Source organism: Neomonachus schauinslandi, chromosome 11, assembly GCF_002201575.2.
Source record: "Neomonachus schauinslandi chromosome 11, ASM220157v2, whole genome shotgun sequence".
NCBI classification, from domain to species: Eukaryota; Metazoa; Chordata; class Mammalia; order Carnivora; family Phocidae; genus Neomonachus; species Neomonachus schauinslandi.
The window spans coordinates 6,575,066-6,591,885 of NC_058413.1; the positions used below are offsets into that span (position 1 = coordinate 6,575,066).

General features: G+C 57.2%; 1 protein-coding gene across 2 annotated transcripts; it reads right to left on the reverse strand.

The window, feature by feature from the left end:
- Nucleotides 1-384: 384 nt before the first annotated feature.
- SART1 (spliceosome associated factor 1, recruiter of U4/U6.U5 tri-snRNP) lies at nucleotides 385-15,745 on the reverse strand. 2 transcript variants are annotated; one of them, XM_021685063.2, is made up of 20 exons: nucleotides 15,399-15,745; nucleotides 13,571-13,628; nucleotides 13,159-13,214; nucleotides 12,428-12,554; nucleotides 12,200-12,305; nucleotides 11,861-11,938; nucleotides 11,645-11,744; nucleotides 11,410-11,552; nucleotides 11,123-11,329; nucleotides 10,062-10,186; nucleotides 9,824-9,957; nucleotides 9,571-9,713; nucleotides 2,856-3,029; nucleotides 2,539-2,649; nucleotides 2,138-2,225; nucleotides 1,723-1,813; nucleotides 1,474-1,609; nucleotides 811-900; nucleotides 581-702; nucleotides 385-468 (listed from the first exon to the last, which is right to left on the reverse strand). In XM_021685063.2, the coding sequence occupies exons 1-20, from the start codon at nucleotides 15,709-15,711 to the stop codon at nucleotides 450-452; spliced, it is 2,421 nt and encodes an 806-aa protein (XP_021540738.1). In that variant the 5' UTR covers nucleotides 15,712-15,745; the 3' UTR covers nucleotides 385-449. The 2 variants fall into 2 exon arrangements, with proteins under 2 accessions (XP_021540738.1, XP_021540739.1); XM_021685064.1 differs by having other exon boundaries at nucleotides 13,571-13,654; nucleotides 15,399-15,421.
- Nucleotides 15,746-16,820: the final 1,075 nt, after the last annotated feature.

Sequence of the window (16,820 nt, forward strand, 5' to 3'; positions counted from 1 at the left end):
CAGAGCGGGGGTGGAGGACTGTCCTAGAGAATCTGGACAGTTCTCTCCCTCATCTCTTTTAGCTATGTGTGTCATCAGATGGCCGGGTCATACTGAGCATATGTCAGACTCGAAGCCACCTCTGAGGAGTCTGGCTCGCCTCTAAATTCCAGGCGGATGAATGAACGAACGAACGAACTCATTTAATCTTCACGGGACATTCTATGAAACAGACATGTTTTGACTGTACGAATGGCAGAATTAAGGCTCAGAGAGGTTCGGTGACTTGCTTGAGGTCACACAGCAACCAGGGCCCGCCGGAGGGCAGTGTGTGGATGCTCCTCCCAGGATCGCCTGCCCCTCCTCCCGGGTCTAACCCTGGAATCTGCACCATGACGAAGGAGGAAAAAATAAGGAGGGAATTTTATTTAATATTAAAGTCGGGGAGGGGATCAGAAGGGAGATCGGCTTCACTTGGTGATGGTGTTCCTGCAGAGAGAAGAGGGGCATGAGGCTGGAAACCGGCAGGGGCCTTCCCACCCTGACAGGCCCCGTGCCGTCCCCTGTCCCTTGTCCCTGCCCCCCGCGCCTCCCCACTCACGCGTTCATGCTCTTGCCGCTGCCGCTGAGCACGATATAAGGTGTCTTCTGGGCCTTTTGCTTCTCCTGGAGCAAAGCCACCGTGCCCAGGGGGGTGTCGCTGGAGCTCATCTTCTTCAGGAGCTGCAGGAGGAGGACCAGTCAGCACAGGGCAGGGGCGGGCCCCAGGCCACCAGCCACGCCAGCACCAGCAGGTGCGGAAGCCGCCCCACGTCTCCATGGGCCACCTACCGCCTCCTCGTCCAGCTTTTTCATCCGCCGCTCTGTCTTCATCTTGCCCGAGCCTTTCCCGTGGAAGCGGTGGGACAGTTGCCGGAAAGCCTGGGACACGGGCGGGACTGGTATTAGAGGCACCCGTGCCCGGGGGGGGCAGGGAAGGGTGGGGACTCAGCCGACTCCGTGCTGGGCTAAGGGGTGGTGGGGGGGGGCTAGGAGAAGGGCTGCAACCCTGGCACCCTCCGGGGGGGCTCCCCAGAGTCGTGGAGACGGGTTCCAGGGCTGGATGTGCTGCAGTGGGGGCACTCGGGATCCCAAGTGGCACCAGCGCACGGAGGCTAAGGCAGCCAGCAGGCTGGGGCTCGGGGGCAGCACACCCAGGCGGGGACGGTGCCAGGGGGACCCTGGTGCTTGCGGGCAGCGAGCACGAGTCAGCCCCCTGCCTGGATGCCACCCACAGAAAGGCGGCCCCCGGGGCAGGTCAAGCCACAAGGGGGCAGGTGGGCAAAGGAACCAGGCCTGTGACGGGGCCCGCTGGGCCCACTGGAGACGGAAACTGGGGCGCCGAGGTACCGACAGCTCGCCGACCCCCCAGCCAGCGCTCGGCGCAGCCCTGCCTCATCTGGGAAGGGTGGGGGCTCCACCTCTCGTGACTCAGTCACCCCCAGCCCCGCTCACCTCCTTGGGTGTGAGTTTCCGGCCCGTCTCATCCACGTACTCGATCTTCACGTCGGGTTTGTAGCCGTCCTTCTCCTTGAAGTCCTGGGTGAAGCCGCGGTACTCCTCCCGCCGGCTGTACTTGTCATCGATGGCCCTGGGCCGAAACGGGGGGCCCTCAGGGCCGGCCGCTGCCCGCACGGCCCCCGGGGCTCCCGGCAGTGCCCCCCTCCCCAGCCCGTGGCCCTCTGCCCGCCACCCTGCACTCACATCTTGTCCTCGATGCAGTACACGGCCGACGGCAGGGACTTGTTGGGCGCCTTCACCCGGGCCACCTTCTGCACGGTGGTCTCCAGCAGCCCTGGGGACAGGCAGCGGTCAGACTCCGGCGGCTGCCCTCAGCGGGGGCCTCAGGCCAGACTCACTCCGCACCACGGCCTGACCGCCTCAACTGCCCGATTCCCCCCGCCAGCCACTTGCAGGGTGAGCGGGGCTTTGGGCGGGGGAGGGGCAAAGCCCTCAAAAAATGGGGTGACGCGGAGCAGAAAGGCCAGATGCTGCTATGACCGCCCAGGACTGGGTGCAGAGGAGCGGCGCTCGGGCCCTGGGGGAGCGGTGGAGGCAGCGGGGGGAGCAAAGGAAGCCGAGCCGGCTCCCCGCCCCGCCGAGGCTCCCGGTCCCTCACCTTTGTTCTGACACAGCAGCAGGGCAGCTGCCAGCCCTCTGTTCACAATGGGCTCCTCGTCCAGGATGGTGGTGGACGAGGCAGAGAACTGGGGGGCAGCACACAGGGAAAAAGGTGGTCAGTGGGCCACACTTCTCACCCCGACTCACCCCCAGCACACACAACTGGGGTCCTTCCCAGGACCGGGCGCTGGGCCAGACTCCTCGCACCACACTGAGCTCTGCCGACCCCATCACACAGCAGGACACGGGGCTCCGAGACCACGGGCCCCTCGCTCAAGGTCCCCTAGCAAGGAAAGGGCAGAGCCGGGGCGGGAGCCCGGTGGGCGGCCTCCCCCCACCCAGCCGTGCTCTCCTGCTCTCCCACCCTCCCGGCGCCCCCCTCGCTCCTGCGCCCCTCACATCCTGCTGCTGCTTCTCCTCGTCCAGGTTGACTGTGCTCCAGCCGATGTTCTCCTCCCCGTCCGACTCCGAGCCGCCGTTGGCTGAGCGCTCCTCGTCTCGCTCAAAGTCCTGGGGTCAGAGACTGGGGTCAGCCCAGGGAGCCCGAGCCCCCCGGCCAGCCTAACCCGCCGGAGCACCAAGGCTTGTTACCAGTTACGAAGAACCTGACCAGGACCTGACTGGCAGGGGGGACCCACACCAAGAGCAGAGGGGAGGAGCGAAGAGGAGGGAGGGGAGGGGAGGGGAGGGGAAAGGCAGGCTGCCCGAGGACCCACCATGAGCTCCTCCTGCTCCTCCCGGTTGCCGGCCAACCCGTAGGTGGGGATCTCGCCCAAGGTGCGGCAGAACTCCGACGTGGCATTGAACACGATGGCCCCCTTCCGCTCTGGGTCCTCATCCTCCTCCCAGCCCCGCTGGCGAGACTCCAGCTTCTTCACAATCTCCACCACCTGGGGGAGGGAGCAGCTGTGGGCAAACCCAGCAGTTTCTGGGGAGGTGCCATTGAGACCCAGAAACCCCAAATCCTCCCCAGTGGCAGAAAGACAAGCCCTCCAACTGTGCGCAGAAGGCCTCTGACGGGTCTCTGCCTCCTCCCTGTCTCCCAGTTCGCTCTCCACTCTGCACCTACACCCACCGCATTCCTCTGCTCCTAAGCCATCAACAGCTTCCTTCTGCCCTTTAAATTCATATCCAAATTCTACACGGCCCTTCTCCAACGCCCTGCAGCCTCACGTCTTCGTCTGGGCCTGGAGCACACTGGGGCCTCTTGCCGCTCCACTGCCACCCTCCCTTCACCCCCAAACTCCTGTTTCAGGACTCAACATAAAAACCGCTTCTTCCAGAACCCTTCCCTGAGGCCACAGGACAGGAAGATGCCCTGTGCAACTCCCACATGCTTCCAGAACCCACCCCCCACCGACACCTTCCGCCTTGCTCCTCCCTCGGGCCACCCTCCTGCCCGGCATGGCTCCGAGGCCCCTCACCTCTCCGCTCCTGACACCACTGACTGTCCCCGCTGTCCCCTTCCTGCATCATTCCCATAAGCACGCAGGATTGCCTAGGATCTCCGCTCCTTCCACCCCACAGTCTCACTGCTTTCCCCTGACAGCAAGCTCCTCAGGGAAGTTTCCAGCCACCATATCCACCCAACGCCCTTTCCTTCCATGTCATTACACTATGTTTATGTTTTTAGTGAACGCACCATAAACATAAAAGGGTTCAACACACGTGTGTTTTTTAAAAACAGGAACAACCACACACACACCCCCAGGCACCCATCGCCCAGTCTAAGAAACACTATTAATACTTTTTCAAGCCCCAGTGTCTCCTCGCCTTATTTGTGGTCATGATTCACTGGCTTTTCTTTAGTTTTTCCACGTAAGGACCTATCCACCAACAGGGTATTATTTTGTTGTGCATTTTTAAAACATTATACAATCTGAAACTGATTCCCCTACGATTTGCTCTATATTTTAAAATTCATCTTGGGGAGCCTGGAGAGCTCAGTTGTTAAGCGTCTGCCTTCGGCTCAGGTCAGGATCCCAGGGTCCTGGGATCGAGCCCGGTGTCGGGCTCCCTGCTCCACAGGAGGCCTGCTTCTCCCTCTCCCACTCCCCCTGGTTGTGTTCCCTCTCTCGCTGAGTCTCTCTCCGTCAAATAAATAAAATCTTTAAAAAAATAAAAAGTAACTAAAATTCATTTTGACCTGAGTGGCTATACTTCTTAGTTTTTCACTACAGAACCATGACATGAACGTATCTTAATCTAGTTCTCCTGCACACCACGGATGGGCCTTCTCTGTTATCACAAATAATACAAACACAAGCAATGAGATGCTCATCTCCCGGAGCACCCGGGCAAGTGTGTCTGGGGTACACATACAGGAGTGGGGATGCTGGGCCGAAGGGCACACACACTTGCCTTTACGTGAATTAGTCAACGCCATCCCAATCTCATCAGAGTCCCCTACATGCCTGTGAAGTGTGTGCAAGAATTCTGGCTGCTCTAAATCCTGACACTTGATATTGTCAGACTTTGACACTTTTGCCAAATGATGTGGGTATGACCTGGTCTGTCATTGTTTTAGCTTGTCTTTCCTTAACCATTCATGAAGTTGGGCCTCACTGGGTGTTTTGTTTTGTTTTGTTTTGTTTTAAGAGAGAGAGAGAGCCCCCATGAACCGGGGGGGGGGGGTTGGTTAGGGCAGAGGGAGAGAGGATCTCAAGCAGACTCCACGCCCAGCTCAGAGCCTGACACGGGGCTCAATCTCATGACACTGAAAATCATGACCTGAGCCGAAATCAAGAGTCGGACACTCAACCGACTGAGCCACCCAGGAACCCCCCTCATTGGGTATTTTATTGACCGTTTACCCTTCCACTTCTGTGAAGTGCCCACGGAGGTCTTTTGCCTATTTTCCTAATTTTTGTCATTTGGATATTCTTGGCACTTACCCACTGATGGCTATATACATGTGGGCAAACATCTCCTTATGGTGTCTTTTTAAAAAAACTGAAGTTCTTAATTTCTAAGTAATTAAATTATTAGTTTTCTCCCTCATGATTTATGCTTTACATTTACATTTTATTTTATTTATTTTTTTTAAAGATTTTATTTATTTATTTGACAGAGACACAGCGAGAGAGGGAACACAAGCGGGGGGAGTGGGAGAGGGAGAAGCAGGCTCCCTGCAGAGCAGGGAGCCCGATGCGGGACTCGATCCCAGGACCCTGGGATCATGACCTGAGCCGAGGGCAGTCGCTTAACCGACTGAGCCACCCAGGCGCCCTACATTTACATTTTAAAAAAATCTTTCTCTTGAAATAATCCAGTCACAAACAAAACCTCGCTGTGATTGCCCTTATAGGCGGTCCCTAGAGTAGTCAAAATCATAGGGACAGAAAGTAGAACGGTGGCGGCCAGGGGCGGGGGGAGGGGAGTCAGTGTTTAACAGGGACAGAGTTTCAGCTTTTCGAGATGAGAAGAGCTCTGGGGTGGCTGGTGGGGAAGGCTGAACACCACCATGAGTGGATTTAACGGTTCAGGAGAAGTGGACATTTATTTAAAAACGGTGAAGATGGTAAATTTTATGTTCTGTATATTTCAATGCAACTTATGGAAGGAAAAAACCTTTCTCTGCTACAAAGTCACAAATATCTTTTCCTTAAGCCTGTTCTGGAATGTTAACTTTTGACTTTTAAGTTCTTAATCTATCTGTAAGTCAATCTTGTGTGAGGTACAAGCCCAAACAAGTAAATGACTGTCCAGACGGCACTTGCTGAAGTGAGCGCCCTTTCCCACTGGGACAGCCACCGTCGCCCTCAGGAGTCTGTTCCCGGGCCTTCTACTCGGTCTTGGCCCTGTCAGTCTGTCCTTAGGCCGCTGTCTCACCACCTCAATTACCACAATGAATAAAATGAGATCTGTCAGAGCAAAGCTCACCACTTCGTTACTGAAAGCATCTTGGCTTTTGTTGGCCCTTCGGTCTTCCAAGTAAATTTAAGAAGCGACTTCCCAAGTTCCACAAAAATCCCTTTGGGATTTTTCCTGGAATTGCACTTAATCTACAAATTAATTTGAGGAGATGAACATTTTTACGCTACTGAGTCCTATCCACGAACACGGTTGTTGTGGACTGAACTGTGTCCTCCCAAAATTCCTATGTTGAAACCCTGCCCCCAGTGTGACTGTATTTGGAGACGGGGCCTTTAAGAAGATGATTAAGGTCAAAGGAGGTCATAAGGGCAGGGCCCTAATCCAGTGTCCTCATAAGAGAAAGGGACTCGAAGGATGCAGGCACCCAGGCCATGAGAGAACACAGCAAGAAGACGGCCACCTACAAGCCTCAGAAGAAACCACACCTACCAACACTTTGATCTTGAACTTCCAGACTCCAGGATATTGAGAAATAAATTTCTGTTGCTTAAGCCACTCAGTCCGTGGCATTGTCATGGAGGCCTGAGCTGCCTAACACAAGAGTCTACTTATGACTTCTTTACTGTCTTTCAAAGATGGACTGCGATTTTCCCCACATAGATCTTGCACATCGCGTGCTCCTTTTTATTTTGCCGCAGTCCAGCTTACCTCTCATCCACTTTGCTTTCTATCGCTTATCCATGTTACTTCCCTATCAATACTGCTTTCACAAATGCTATCTTTTGCTGGCGTACAGAAACACAACTGGCTCTCATCTGGTAATCCTGTACCCAGCAACCCTACTAAAGCCTGCGTGGTCTGGCCCTCATTCCCCACCACCCCACGGAGGCCACCTTAGACAAGAGCATCAGTGACCGCCATGCTGCCCCATCCAAAGATCGATGCTCATCCCCGAGACCCGAATTCTCTGTGGCAGTGTCACAGATGCTTCCTTCCTTCCTCGCAAGAGCCTCCTGTCACAGGACTCCCAGGACAACACCCTGTCCTCTTTGCCATCCTCACGCACTCTCCTTCTCCGGCTCCTCTCTCTTACCCACACTCACTGTCCTGGTGACTCCAGCCAATCTATGGCTTTAACTCCTGTCTACACGTGCACTGACTTCCGTATTTAGAACTGCAGTCTCAGCCTCTCCCTGAAAGTTCAAATTCGTGTGTCCAACTGCCTGTTCAGTATGAATCACCACTAATAAAAGAGTACCTTAAACTTAACCAAAACTGAATGCTTTGTTATCTCCCCCCAACGTGTTCCTCCCCTGGCTCTTCCCATCCCAGGAACGGCCCTACCTATTCCTGAACTCAGCAAACAGGCAGCTGTTCAAGTCAGAATTCTCAGGAGTCATCCTTAACTTTTTTTTTTTTTAGATTTTATTTACTTATTTGACAGAGAGAGACACAGCGAGAGAGGGAACACAAGCAGGGGGAGTGGGAGAGGGAGAAGCAGGCCTCCTGCGGAGCAGGGAGCCCGACGTGGGGCTCGATCCCTGGACCCTGGGATCATGACCTGAGCCGAAGGCAGACACTTAACGACTGAGCCACCCAGGCTCCCCTCATCCTTAACTTCTCGTACCCACTCGCAATCTCGCCCGCAATCCACTGACAAACACTGTTGATTCTACCCTCAAAATGCCTTCCAAATATGGCCATCTCCTCGTCTCCGTGGCCGTCATCACAGTCGAGCATCACCTCAACTGGACGACTACAACAGCCTTCCACTGTTCTTCCTCCGAGAGACAGAACTCTCGGCTAAATCTACCGCAACAGCAAGCGTCTGCCTGACATGGCCTGTGACCATCTCCTTCCCCGTCCCTCTCCCCGCCGCTCCTGCCACTGCAACCACACAGGCCTCAGCCAACCTCCTGAACAAGCCTGGCTGGCTCCTGCCTCGGGGCCTTGGGGGCCAGGTGCACCCTCATCTCGGAACTGTGCCCTTAGATGTCGCTGAGGCTCACTTCATCTGGCTCTCGAATGTCACCTCCTCAGGGAGGCCCACCCTGACCAACAGAGATAAAAGGGGAGCACTCCTTCACTCCTGATCGCTCCACTACATCGCCTCTTCCTCTTTCTGCTCCCAGTGGTTCTCCCGCAGGATGCTTGTCTTTCACATCCCCCCGGTAGAACAAAAGCTCCACGAGGCCAGACTTCTGTGCTCTCGGCTACCGCCCCATGTCTCTGACCCTCTTGACGGCAGCGGCGGCCCACGGATGGCCCAGCACCGGCTCCGGCGAGCCCAGCTTTACTGGATCCCAGCCATGCCCACTCGCCCAGTGACCCTGGGCCGCAGATGCTGCAAAGGCAGAGCAGCCGAGACCGCGGCCCCGACGCCTCCAACAGCCGCGCAGTCGGCCGGCGCCCGTTCCCAGGGACTGTCCCAAGTTGCTGCCCTGGCTTCCTCATCGCCTCAGTCTTGTGGACTCCACCGTGCCAAATCCGACCTGCCTCTCAGGAGCTCGAAGACGCCCTCCCCCCTCCTTGAAAGCCCGTCTGGGCTTGTGACTCCGCCTGGGCTTGTGACTCCGCCGCACTGGCCAATGCACTCTGCCTCAGGGGCTGCCTCTGCAGGAGCACCCGCCCCCCCCAACCATGGGGCTGCGCGGGGCTCCCTGCTCCTGCCTCTCTCCCCCCCCCCAGGTGGGAGGGGTGCGGGGAGAAGTGGGGACGGTGGAGTCTGGCTGTTCAAACCCCAGCTCTGTCACGTACCGGCCCGTCACCCTGGCCCCACTTGGCCAAGGCCTCTGTGCCTCAGCTTCCTCATCTACAAAATGGAGAGAACGGACCCCTCCTCGCAGGGTGCAGCCGCGAGCATGAAGTGAGCGGACACACAGAGCAGGCAGGCAGGGCCCGGCCCAGGCCTGCGCCCACTGAGGTTCAGCAATGCTCGCGGCCGCAAGGCCCCAGCGGCCTCTGCTCAGCTCACACCACCAGGCCCTCACGTGTTCTAGGCCACTCGTCCAGGACACAGGACACCGGCCGTCTCCGCCGCCCCAGCGCCCGGTCTGTCCGCCCACCTCCACCCCGAATCTCGGCGAGGTCGGCTCCTTGGTGTTAATTTAAGTCTCAGTCAAATGCCGCCCCCTGCAAGGCGCCCCCTGAACAGCGGAACGCAGAGCGCCGGCCCCCCAGCCATCCGCTCCGCCCTCCCGCGGACGGTCGCCCAGCTCCGGGCGCTGCCGGAAGTGCGGTGTGCGCATGTGCGCGCCCGCTCACCGCTGCCCCACCCCCCCGCTGCCGCTGGAGAGGCCGCTCCGCGAGCACAGGGACCCTGCTGTCCTGCTCCCCAGTGACTCCCCCGCCCCTGGGACAGCAAGCATGCAACACCCAGCCACAGAAGGGAAGACAGGGAAGGCTCCACCCCTAAAATATCTTAGAGCAAACGCACTGCTCGAACTTAAAAGAAATCTACCAACAACAAATTAAACAAAAAAGATGACCGGAACTGGAATGTAGGTGCCATGCTCATGAGGACAGGTCACCCCAGACGCGCCTGTCCCTGATGGCCCTGGCGCTGGGGAGGCCAGCACGCACCCGCCCTGCACCCAGCCTCTGGGACCCCCTCACCTTCTCACCGCTGTCTCGCAGCTGTTGGAGTTGTTGGAGCTGCCGCAGGCGGCGCCCCTTTTCCAGCTGCTTCTGCAGCTCCAGCTCCGCCTCATCCTCCTCCAGCACCTCTGGGGACCCGGCCTGTGGTGCTCCACCCTCCTCTGGAGGAAACACAGGAGACCCCTGCTTGGATCATCTCCTTGCCCCCGGGGCGCCCCGGGGCACTTGGCCCTGTCCTTGCCACCCACCCTCAGACGGCTGGGCCCCTCACCCTCATCGCTGATGTCCATGTTCTCCACGCGGGTGTCATCTGACTGTGGGGGCTGAGGTGCCTGCTCCTTCTCCTCCTCCTCCGGGGCCTCCTCGTCTGCCTCAGGCACTCGGCGCCGACCCCGGCCCCGCAGTCTGTGGAAAGAGGCCTCTCCAGTGAGCGCAGGCCCCTAGGCCAGTCCAGCCCCCACACCGCAACCCTGTTTCCAAGCCCACCGCAACCCTGTTTCCAAGCCCACCTGGAACCGAAGTCCCCGTCTTGAGTCTGGTCTCCAAGAGGCAGCAAGTCATCAGCCCGGACTACCACCTCCTTCTCTTTCTTGCGGATCTTCTTCACCCTCCGTTTGGTCTTTTTAAAGGTCACCTGAGGGAGAGAGAAGAGAGATGAGACATGAAATGGGGAAGGTGGGCAGCCACGAGCCCACAAGAATGAACACTTAAAAATTTTTTTTACTAAAGGGGCGGGGGAGGGAGGGAGGGAGGGACCGAGGTGTGTGGGAGAGGAAGAGGGAGAGAATCTTAAGCAAACTCCACACCCAGCATGGAGCCCCACGCGGGGCTCCATCCCACAACCTTGAGATCAAGACCTGAGCCGAAATCGAGGCAGAAGCTTAACTGACTGAGGCCCCAGGCGCCCCAAGAACAAATACTTCTTTAGCATTCCTCCATGCCAGTCACTGGCTTAAGCACTACACACACACACACACACACAATGTATGAGGTAGGTGCGATCTCATCTCACCTGTGAGATGAGGAAAACCAACGCACAGAGAGGCTAAATTCCTTGCCTAAGGTCACCCAGCTCCTAAATGGGAGAGCCAGGATTGTGAACCCTATTCTTCAGGCTCCAGAGTCCTGCTCTTAATCACGCAGCCAAGAATCTACTGAGCCAGATGTCTACCTCTGTGTTCACAATCATCCCAAATACAAAATCCACACACAGCCGTAAAATTACCACTTAGCCACATTGTCACAAATTCTTGCACCGGCCCTCAAGAGATGGTTCCTGCCACTCCCATTTCAAACGGGGTGCCTCAGGCTCACAGTTAAATGACTCGCCCAAGGCACAAGCTGGCTACGTCGCCGTGCTCAGAACCCTCTGTCCCGGCAGTCCCTGTTCTGTCCACACTCACCGTCTTCCCGCAGCACCTCCCCAGGGCTGCCATACACCGCTGACCACGACGGCCAAGCCCCTCACACTTGCTCTTCCTCCGCAGCCGCCCCGGGCAGCACATGACCCCAGAGGAGAGGGAGGAATCCCACCCCAATTACAAGGTGCGGGTGCAGGCGAGGAGCTCACCATCTCCTCGGGCGTGAGGTACTCGGAGGCAAGCCGGGGCCCCGCTGTGCTCAGGGACTGGGCCTGCAACCGCAACTTGGCCCGGATCTCCTCCAGCTCCCGCTCCCGCAGGCCATCAGCGGTGCCACCCTGCTCCAAGCGGAACGAGTGTGGCCGCTCGCCCTCGAGCTCCTCATCATACTTGGACAGGATAGAGCGGGGTTTTTGCTGCAAGACAAGAGGTACTGGTTGGGACCCAGCCTGGCTGCTGAAAAGCCACAGAGCCCCCATCTCGCTGCCCAGCCTGCCTGTGCCAAGTCATCCAGGCTCTCATCCTCCGCGTAGGGCAGGTAGTCAGGCTTCTTCTTCCGGAGCTCCACGTTCTTCTCTGCCCGCTCTTTATCTACGAGGTTCACGTTCACCAGCACATCCTCCTCCTCCTGCAGCACACCTGCGGACAGGGCAGGAGCGGCGGCCCGTCACACTTGGCCTCGACGCAGCAGTGCCTCCGCCCCCCTACCCGAGCACTGGAGCTTAACCCACCTTTGTCCTTGAGGGTGAGGATCAGGGTCTCCCCTTCTCGGAAGGAATCAATAGCATGTTCCACAGTGAGGCCCTGTAGGTCCCGGGCACTGTACAGGTCCTAGAGGGGAGGGGGAACGTCCAGCCAAGTCAGGAGCCCTGACCCACCCAGCCCTGGGATCCCAGCACCAAGGACAGCAGTGCTCCCCACCCGCTGCCTCCAGCCCGGCTGCTCACCTGCCGCCTCTGCCCAAACTCCTCCTCCACCAGAGTGCTGACCCCAAACTCTTGGTCCATCTCCTCCAGCAGTTTGGCCTATGGGATGAGAGGGGGGGGACCTATGACCTCAGGCCATTCAGCATCACTGGAAGACACGTGGGGACCAGGTGGGAGTGCAAAAAAAAAAAAAAGTAGGCCTTATGGAGCAGCTGCTAAGAATCCAGAGCAGACACCACTGACCACGGACCTCTGACCTCTCTGAGCCCAGTAACCTCCCAAGGACAAGTGTCCGGCCTCACCAGCCAGTCAGGTTACCAGAGGCACGGAGCGAGCACCCCCAGCTGCCCAGGCACTCACCCTCTTCTCTGCCAAGTCCTTCTCCTTCTGAAGCTGCCGACTCCTCTCGATCCAGGCTGCAGTGTCATCCAGCCAGGGGTCATCCTCCCCCAGCGTCTTTATCTTTCTGAAGAGAGAAGAAAGTGGTCTTCTGGGGAGCCCCACTCCTGCTCCCCGCACCCGACTCAAGAGCTCCTTGGCAGCCTCCTCAGGTCCTTCCCTTGCCCACCCTGGCAGGGACCCCCTCACCCCAGCTTTTGGTTCAGGAGGCGCTTTTCTTTGGCGGCTGCCAGCTTCTCCCGTAGCTCCTCTCGCTGTCTCAAGGCCATAGGGTTGATGACATCGGCTGCCACGGGCTCCTCCTTGGTGCCCGCCTCTGGAAGGGGGGCCCAGACGTGAGGCTATGCCTGCCCATGACTGGTGGGGAGAGGAGGGAGCCACTCACCCTGCCCCCTTCCAGCTCATGGGGCCAGAAGGGGCCAGGAGAGGGGCGGGGCTGATCCTTCACCGTCCTCCTCCCACTTCAGCCCCACACTTCCACGTCCCCCCACACAGCATGATAGGATCCTCCACACCTTACAAGCCCCCCCAACACCCCGCCGCCCCCAATCACGCTTTAAGAAACAAACAAACCCACCACCTGCATAGCCTAGATCAGTCTGCAGTACCTGTGCACATGTCTCAGCCTGGGAGGCTAACGTGGCCTCCCAGCTGAAGCAAGCACACAGTGCTAGGCATCTGAACGTCAAGAATAAGCCTCTTCCCAGCCCCCCATCACGACTGTAAGGAAAGGCCTTGTGCTTATCAACAAGTACGTACAGACACATACACACATACACACACACACACACACACACACAGGGCCACTAAATGGTGTGGAACCTGAGCCATAATCCAACCCTCCTCAAAGACCCCTTCAGATGGTCTTTCGCCTCCACCCAAATGCCCTCCCTCACCCCCATTCTCGGCCCCACACTCACCCTTCTTGACGGCATTGACCTCCAAGGGTTTCAGCCCCAACTTTGCCCGGAGTTTACTGAAGACAAGAGATACAAATGTTAGGAGCTGTCAACGAAACAGGAACATCAAAGACATTTCTGGACAGACGGGCTGAAAACGGGATGGAATTGAGAGGTCCTAAGGGTTTCCAAAGCAGGGACTGACCCAGGCAGCCTAGGACATTGGGACAGACACCAGCCTCCAAATCAGGGAACATGGGGGCTAGGCCTGGCCTGCCCCTAACCAGCAAAAGGCCATCTTTCCTCTTGGGTTTTAGTGTCCTCTTCTATAACTCAAATGGTTATGCTCCAATTCCAATTAGAATGTTAAGTTGTCCCAGAAGCTCTCTGTCTCAGAAAATAAAAGTAGAAACACAAGGGAGACAGAACTTACTTGGTCTCCTCGATGCTGAGTGACGAGGCATCTCCTGAGCTAGTTTTGGAGCTGGCCGCTGGAACAAGAAGCATGGCTCAGGAGCTGAACAAAGGGCCAACAAGCCACATCTCTAGCTCTAGCGGCAGGGACCCCCTCACCAGCACCTGGGCCTTACTGAGACACCCAAAACCAGCAGCCTTCCTTCACGCCAGTAGCTCCTTCTACCTCATCCTAATCTCTTGACACCCCGACTCTCTATATAACCTTCCTTTCCTGACCCAAAAGGTCAGGAGGGCACTGCCCTCCTTGGCCTAACTCTGATCGACAAGATCCTATCCAAATGCAGAGACCAAATGCCACCTCCTTCTTGAACTCCCTTTCAATGATCGATCCGAATGAACTGCTCTCCCCTGAACTCCACAGCCCCATCACTCACTTCCGAGTCTGTTTCTCCCCACAGGCCAGGGACCGTGTTAGCAGCATGACTATGTCCTCTGTACAGTTCATCCGGTCAAGAAATGTATTTATTGGTCCCTGATTTGTGATGGATGTTAAGAACACTGAGATAAAGCATTTCAGACCTCTGCTACCCACCTCACAATCAGCAAATAACTTCGTGGAACCCCACAGACAGAAGCTGGACACCATCAGATGGAGCCCCCACACCCAGCTGCCACCCCCTGCTCATCCTTCCTGCCTCCCCACCCCACAACGTACCTCCTCCCCTATATCTCACCTGCACCCTGAATCCCAACCTCTCCAGGCTCTCTCCAAGGTCACCAGCCTCCTTAATTTCTAAATCCAGTGGATTCTTTTCAGCTCGAATTTCCTTCACTTTCTGTGGCGCGTGACACCATTGATTACTCCTTCTACATCTCTGTTCCCACAGCCCATGATACAAGATTCGACAGATTTTCCTGCCTTTCTGGATACTGTACCACCAGGCATTTTTGTAGCATCTTGCTCCACCTATTACTAAAACGTTGGCATTTCTTAGGTTCTACTGTCCACTCCTCACTCTCTCTCAGTGGACTTCATTTGCCACCTAAATACTCATGACTTCCAAACTGCTCTACCCGGCCCAAACCCTGCACATCAAATGCAACGCTCTCCAAAACTGAACTCTCTCCCCTCAGAAGTCTGCTTCTCTCCCAAAGTCCTCAATTTCAGTACACAATACAACCACCCATCCAGTGGCTCAAACCACAATTCAGGGAGTCATCCTCATTTTCTTCTTCCCACCCTCATCCAAGTGCTAAGCTCTCTTAATTCCTCCTTCAAAACAGTTCTTCAGTCTGTTCAGGTCTCTCCATCCTACTGCTCTGCCTCAGTGCGGCCACTACCGGCCCTCACCTGACTTCCAGTGTTGACTACTCTTGAGCCAGTTCTCAATACAGTGATCTTTGCAAAATACAATCAACTCATTCCTCAGCTCAAATCCATGGCTCCTTACAACCCTCAAGACAAAATTCAAATTTCTATAGGGTCCTCTGTGCTCGGACCCGATTCATATCTCTGCTATGAACCCTACACGATTTGCCCAATACCAGCTTTCTTCTTGGTTCTGCACTCGCTAACACAACTTCATTCATTCACTCAACATTTATTGAAGGCCTGTGATGTGCCAATTTTGAGAAAACAAAATCTCTGCCCCCGCGGGGCTTAGCAGACGAAGGCAATCTTTAATCCCAAATACCCGTAGGAAGCCTCTTTAAGAAGGGCTGATAAACTCAGCCTCGAGGTGCCTGGGCCCCGGCGTGCTCGGGCTGCACACCCAGGCCAGCCCGCCCGCTCCCGGGCCCCCACCCCGGCCCGCCCCGCCCCCCCCACAGGCCCCGCCCCTCACCGGCCTCGTAGCAGTCATCGCGCTTCTCCCGCTTCACGCGCCGCTCAGAGGGCTCTGCCTGGCTGCGCTCCCGCCCGTGCGCGCCGCTGCGGGCCTCGGCTTCGGCCCCGCGCCGCCCGCCCCCGCGCTCGCCCCCACGCTCCCGGCTCCGCTTCCGACGTTCGCCGCCGCTGCTGCCGCCGCCGCCGCTCCGGTGCTTATGTTTTTTGTGCTCCCGGTGCCGCGGCGGCTGCTCGGTGGCGCCTCCAGTGCTGGCCGCCGCCGTCGTCCCGGCCGCCTCCTTCTCTCCGCGGTGCTTCTTTGAAGACCCCATGGCGGTACGTCCGCCCCGACCCGGCCGCCGCCGAGCCCCTACGACGCAAAATGGGAACACTTCCGGGTCGCCCGGCAGCCGCTGTCGTGTTGCCGGAAACCAAGAGTGGCTGCTTCCGTCGTTCGCCTCGGAGCCCGCCCCAAAGGTTCATGGGAAGGCCGGGATCGGAGCCCAACTGCACAGTTGCGGCCGGTTTGGTGTGGGGTGGTGGTCTTTAAGCTGGCAGTGTCACTGCGCATGCGCCCCAGGGGGCGCGTGGACTCGGTCTAGGGGTTGCATGTCTCTGAACCATAAACCCTTTAAGCCAGCAACCTGGGAGCTGGAAGCACCTCCCGGCCACGGGACGCTCCCTGCCTCGTGGTCTTGCCGTGGATGGCACCTGCCGCTCCCGTAGGCGTCCACTAGGGCTCCCCCGGGACGTGGCTCTAGCGGGTGTGGGACGACGCATTATGTTCTGAGACGCCCCCCCCACCCCGCTTCACAGCCCATACTTCCGAGCCCCTACAACCGGTATTGTCAGCAAATGCTGCCTTCCCACTTTCCTTGGATTGTTTGTTTGTTTAAGGTCTATCTATTTATTTGAGAGAGCGCAAGCGGGAGGCGCAGGGAGAGGGAGAGAAGCCCGGAACTGGACCCTGAGATTACGACCTGAGCGGAAACCAGGAGAGGGAGCCTTAACTGCCCTCCGCATTGGGTTTTTTAATCTGTACTCTGAACTCCCTGAAACTGAGCACAAAATTTGGCACATCTGTGTATGTGAGCTCCCTCCCACCTTGGGGGCTTCAACTTGAAGTTACTTAAAAGTTAAAATCCAGGGGCTCCTGGGTGGCTCAGTCGTTAAGTGCCTTCGACTCAGGTCATGAGGATCAAGCCCCGCATTGGGCTCCCTGCTCTGCCGGAGGCTTCTTCCTCTGCCATTTCCCCTGCTTGTGTTCCCTCTCTCGCTGTCTATCTCTCTGTCAAATAAATAAATAAAATCTTTAAAAAAAAAAAAAAGTTAAAATCCCAATTCACATAATCCCTCCTCAGGCCCCCACCCCGCAGTTGCTCGGTCTGGTGGTCCCTGTGCAACCCACCTGTTACAGTGTGAGGTATGTACCCCTTTAAAG

Excerpts from the sequence above, each read along its gene's own strand:
- SART1 (XM_021685063.2), bottom strand. The coding sequence starts at position 15,711 with ATGGGGTCTTCAAAGAAGCACCGCGGAGAGAAGGAGGCGGCCGGGACG. Across the intron at positions 10,187-11,122 it reads ACCTCACGCCCGAGGAGATG|GTGACCTTTAAAAAGACCAA; the intron begins GTGAGCTCCTCG and ends TCTCTCCCTCAG. Across the intron at positions 2,650-2,855 it reads AGGAGCAGGAGGAGCTCATG|GACTTTGAGCGAGACGAGGA; the intron begins GTGGGTCCTCGG and ends CTCTGACCCCAG.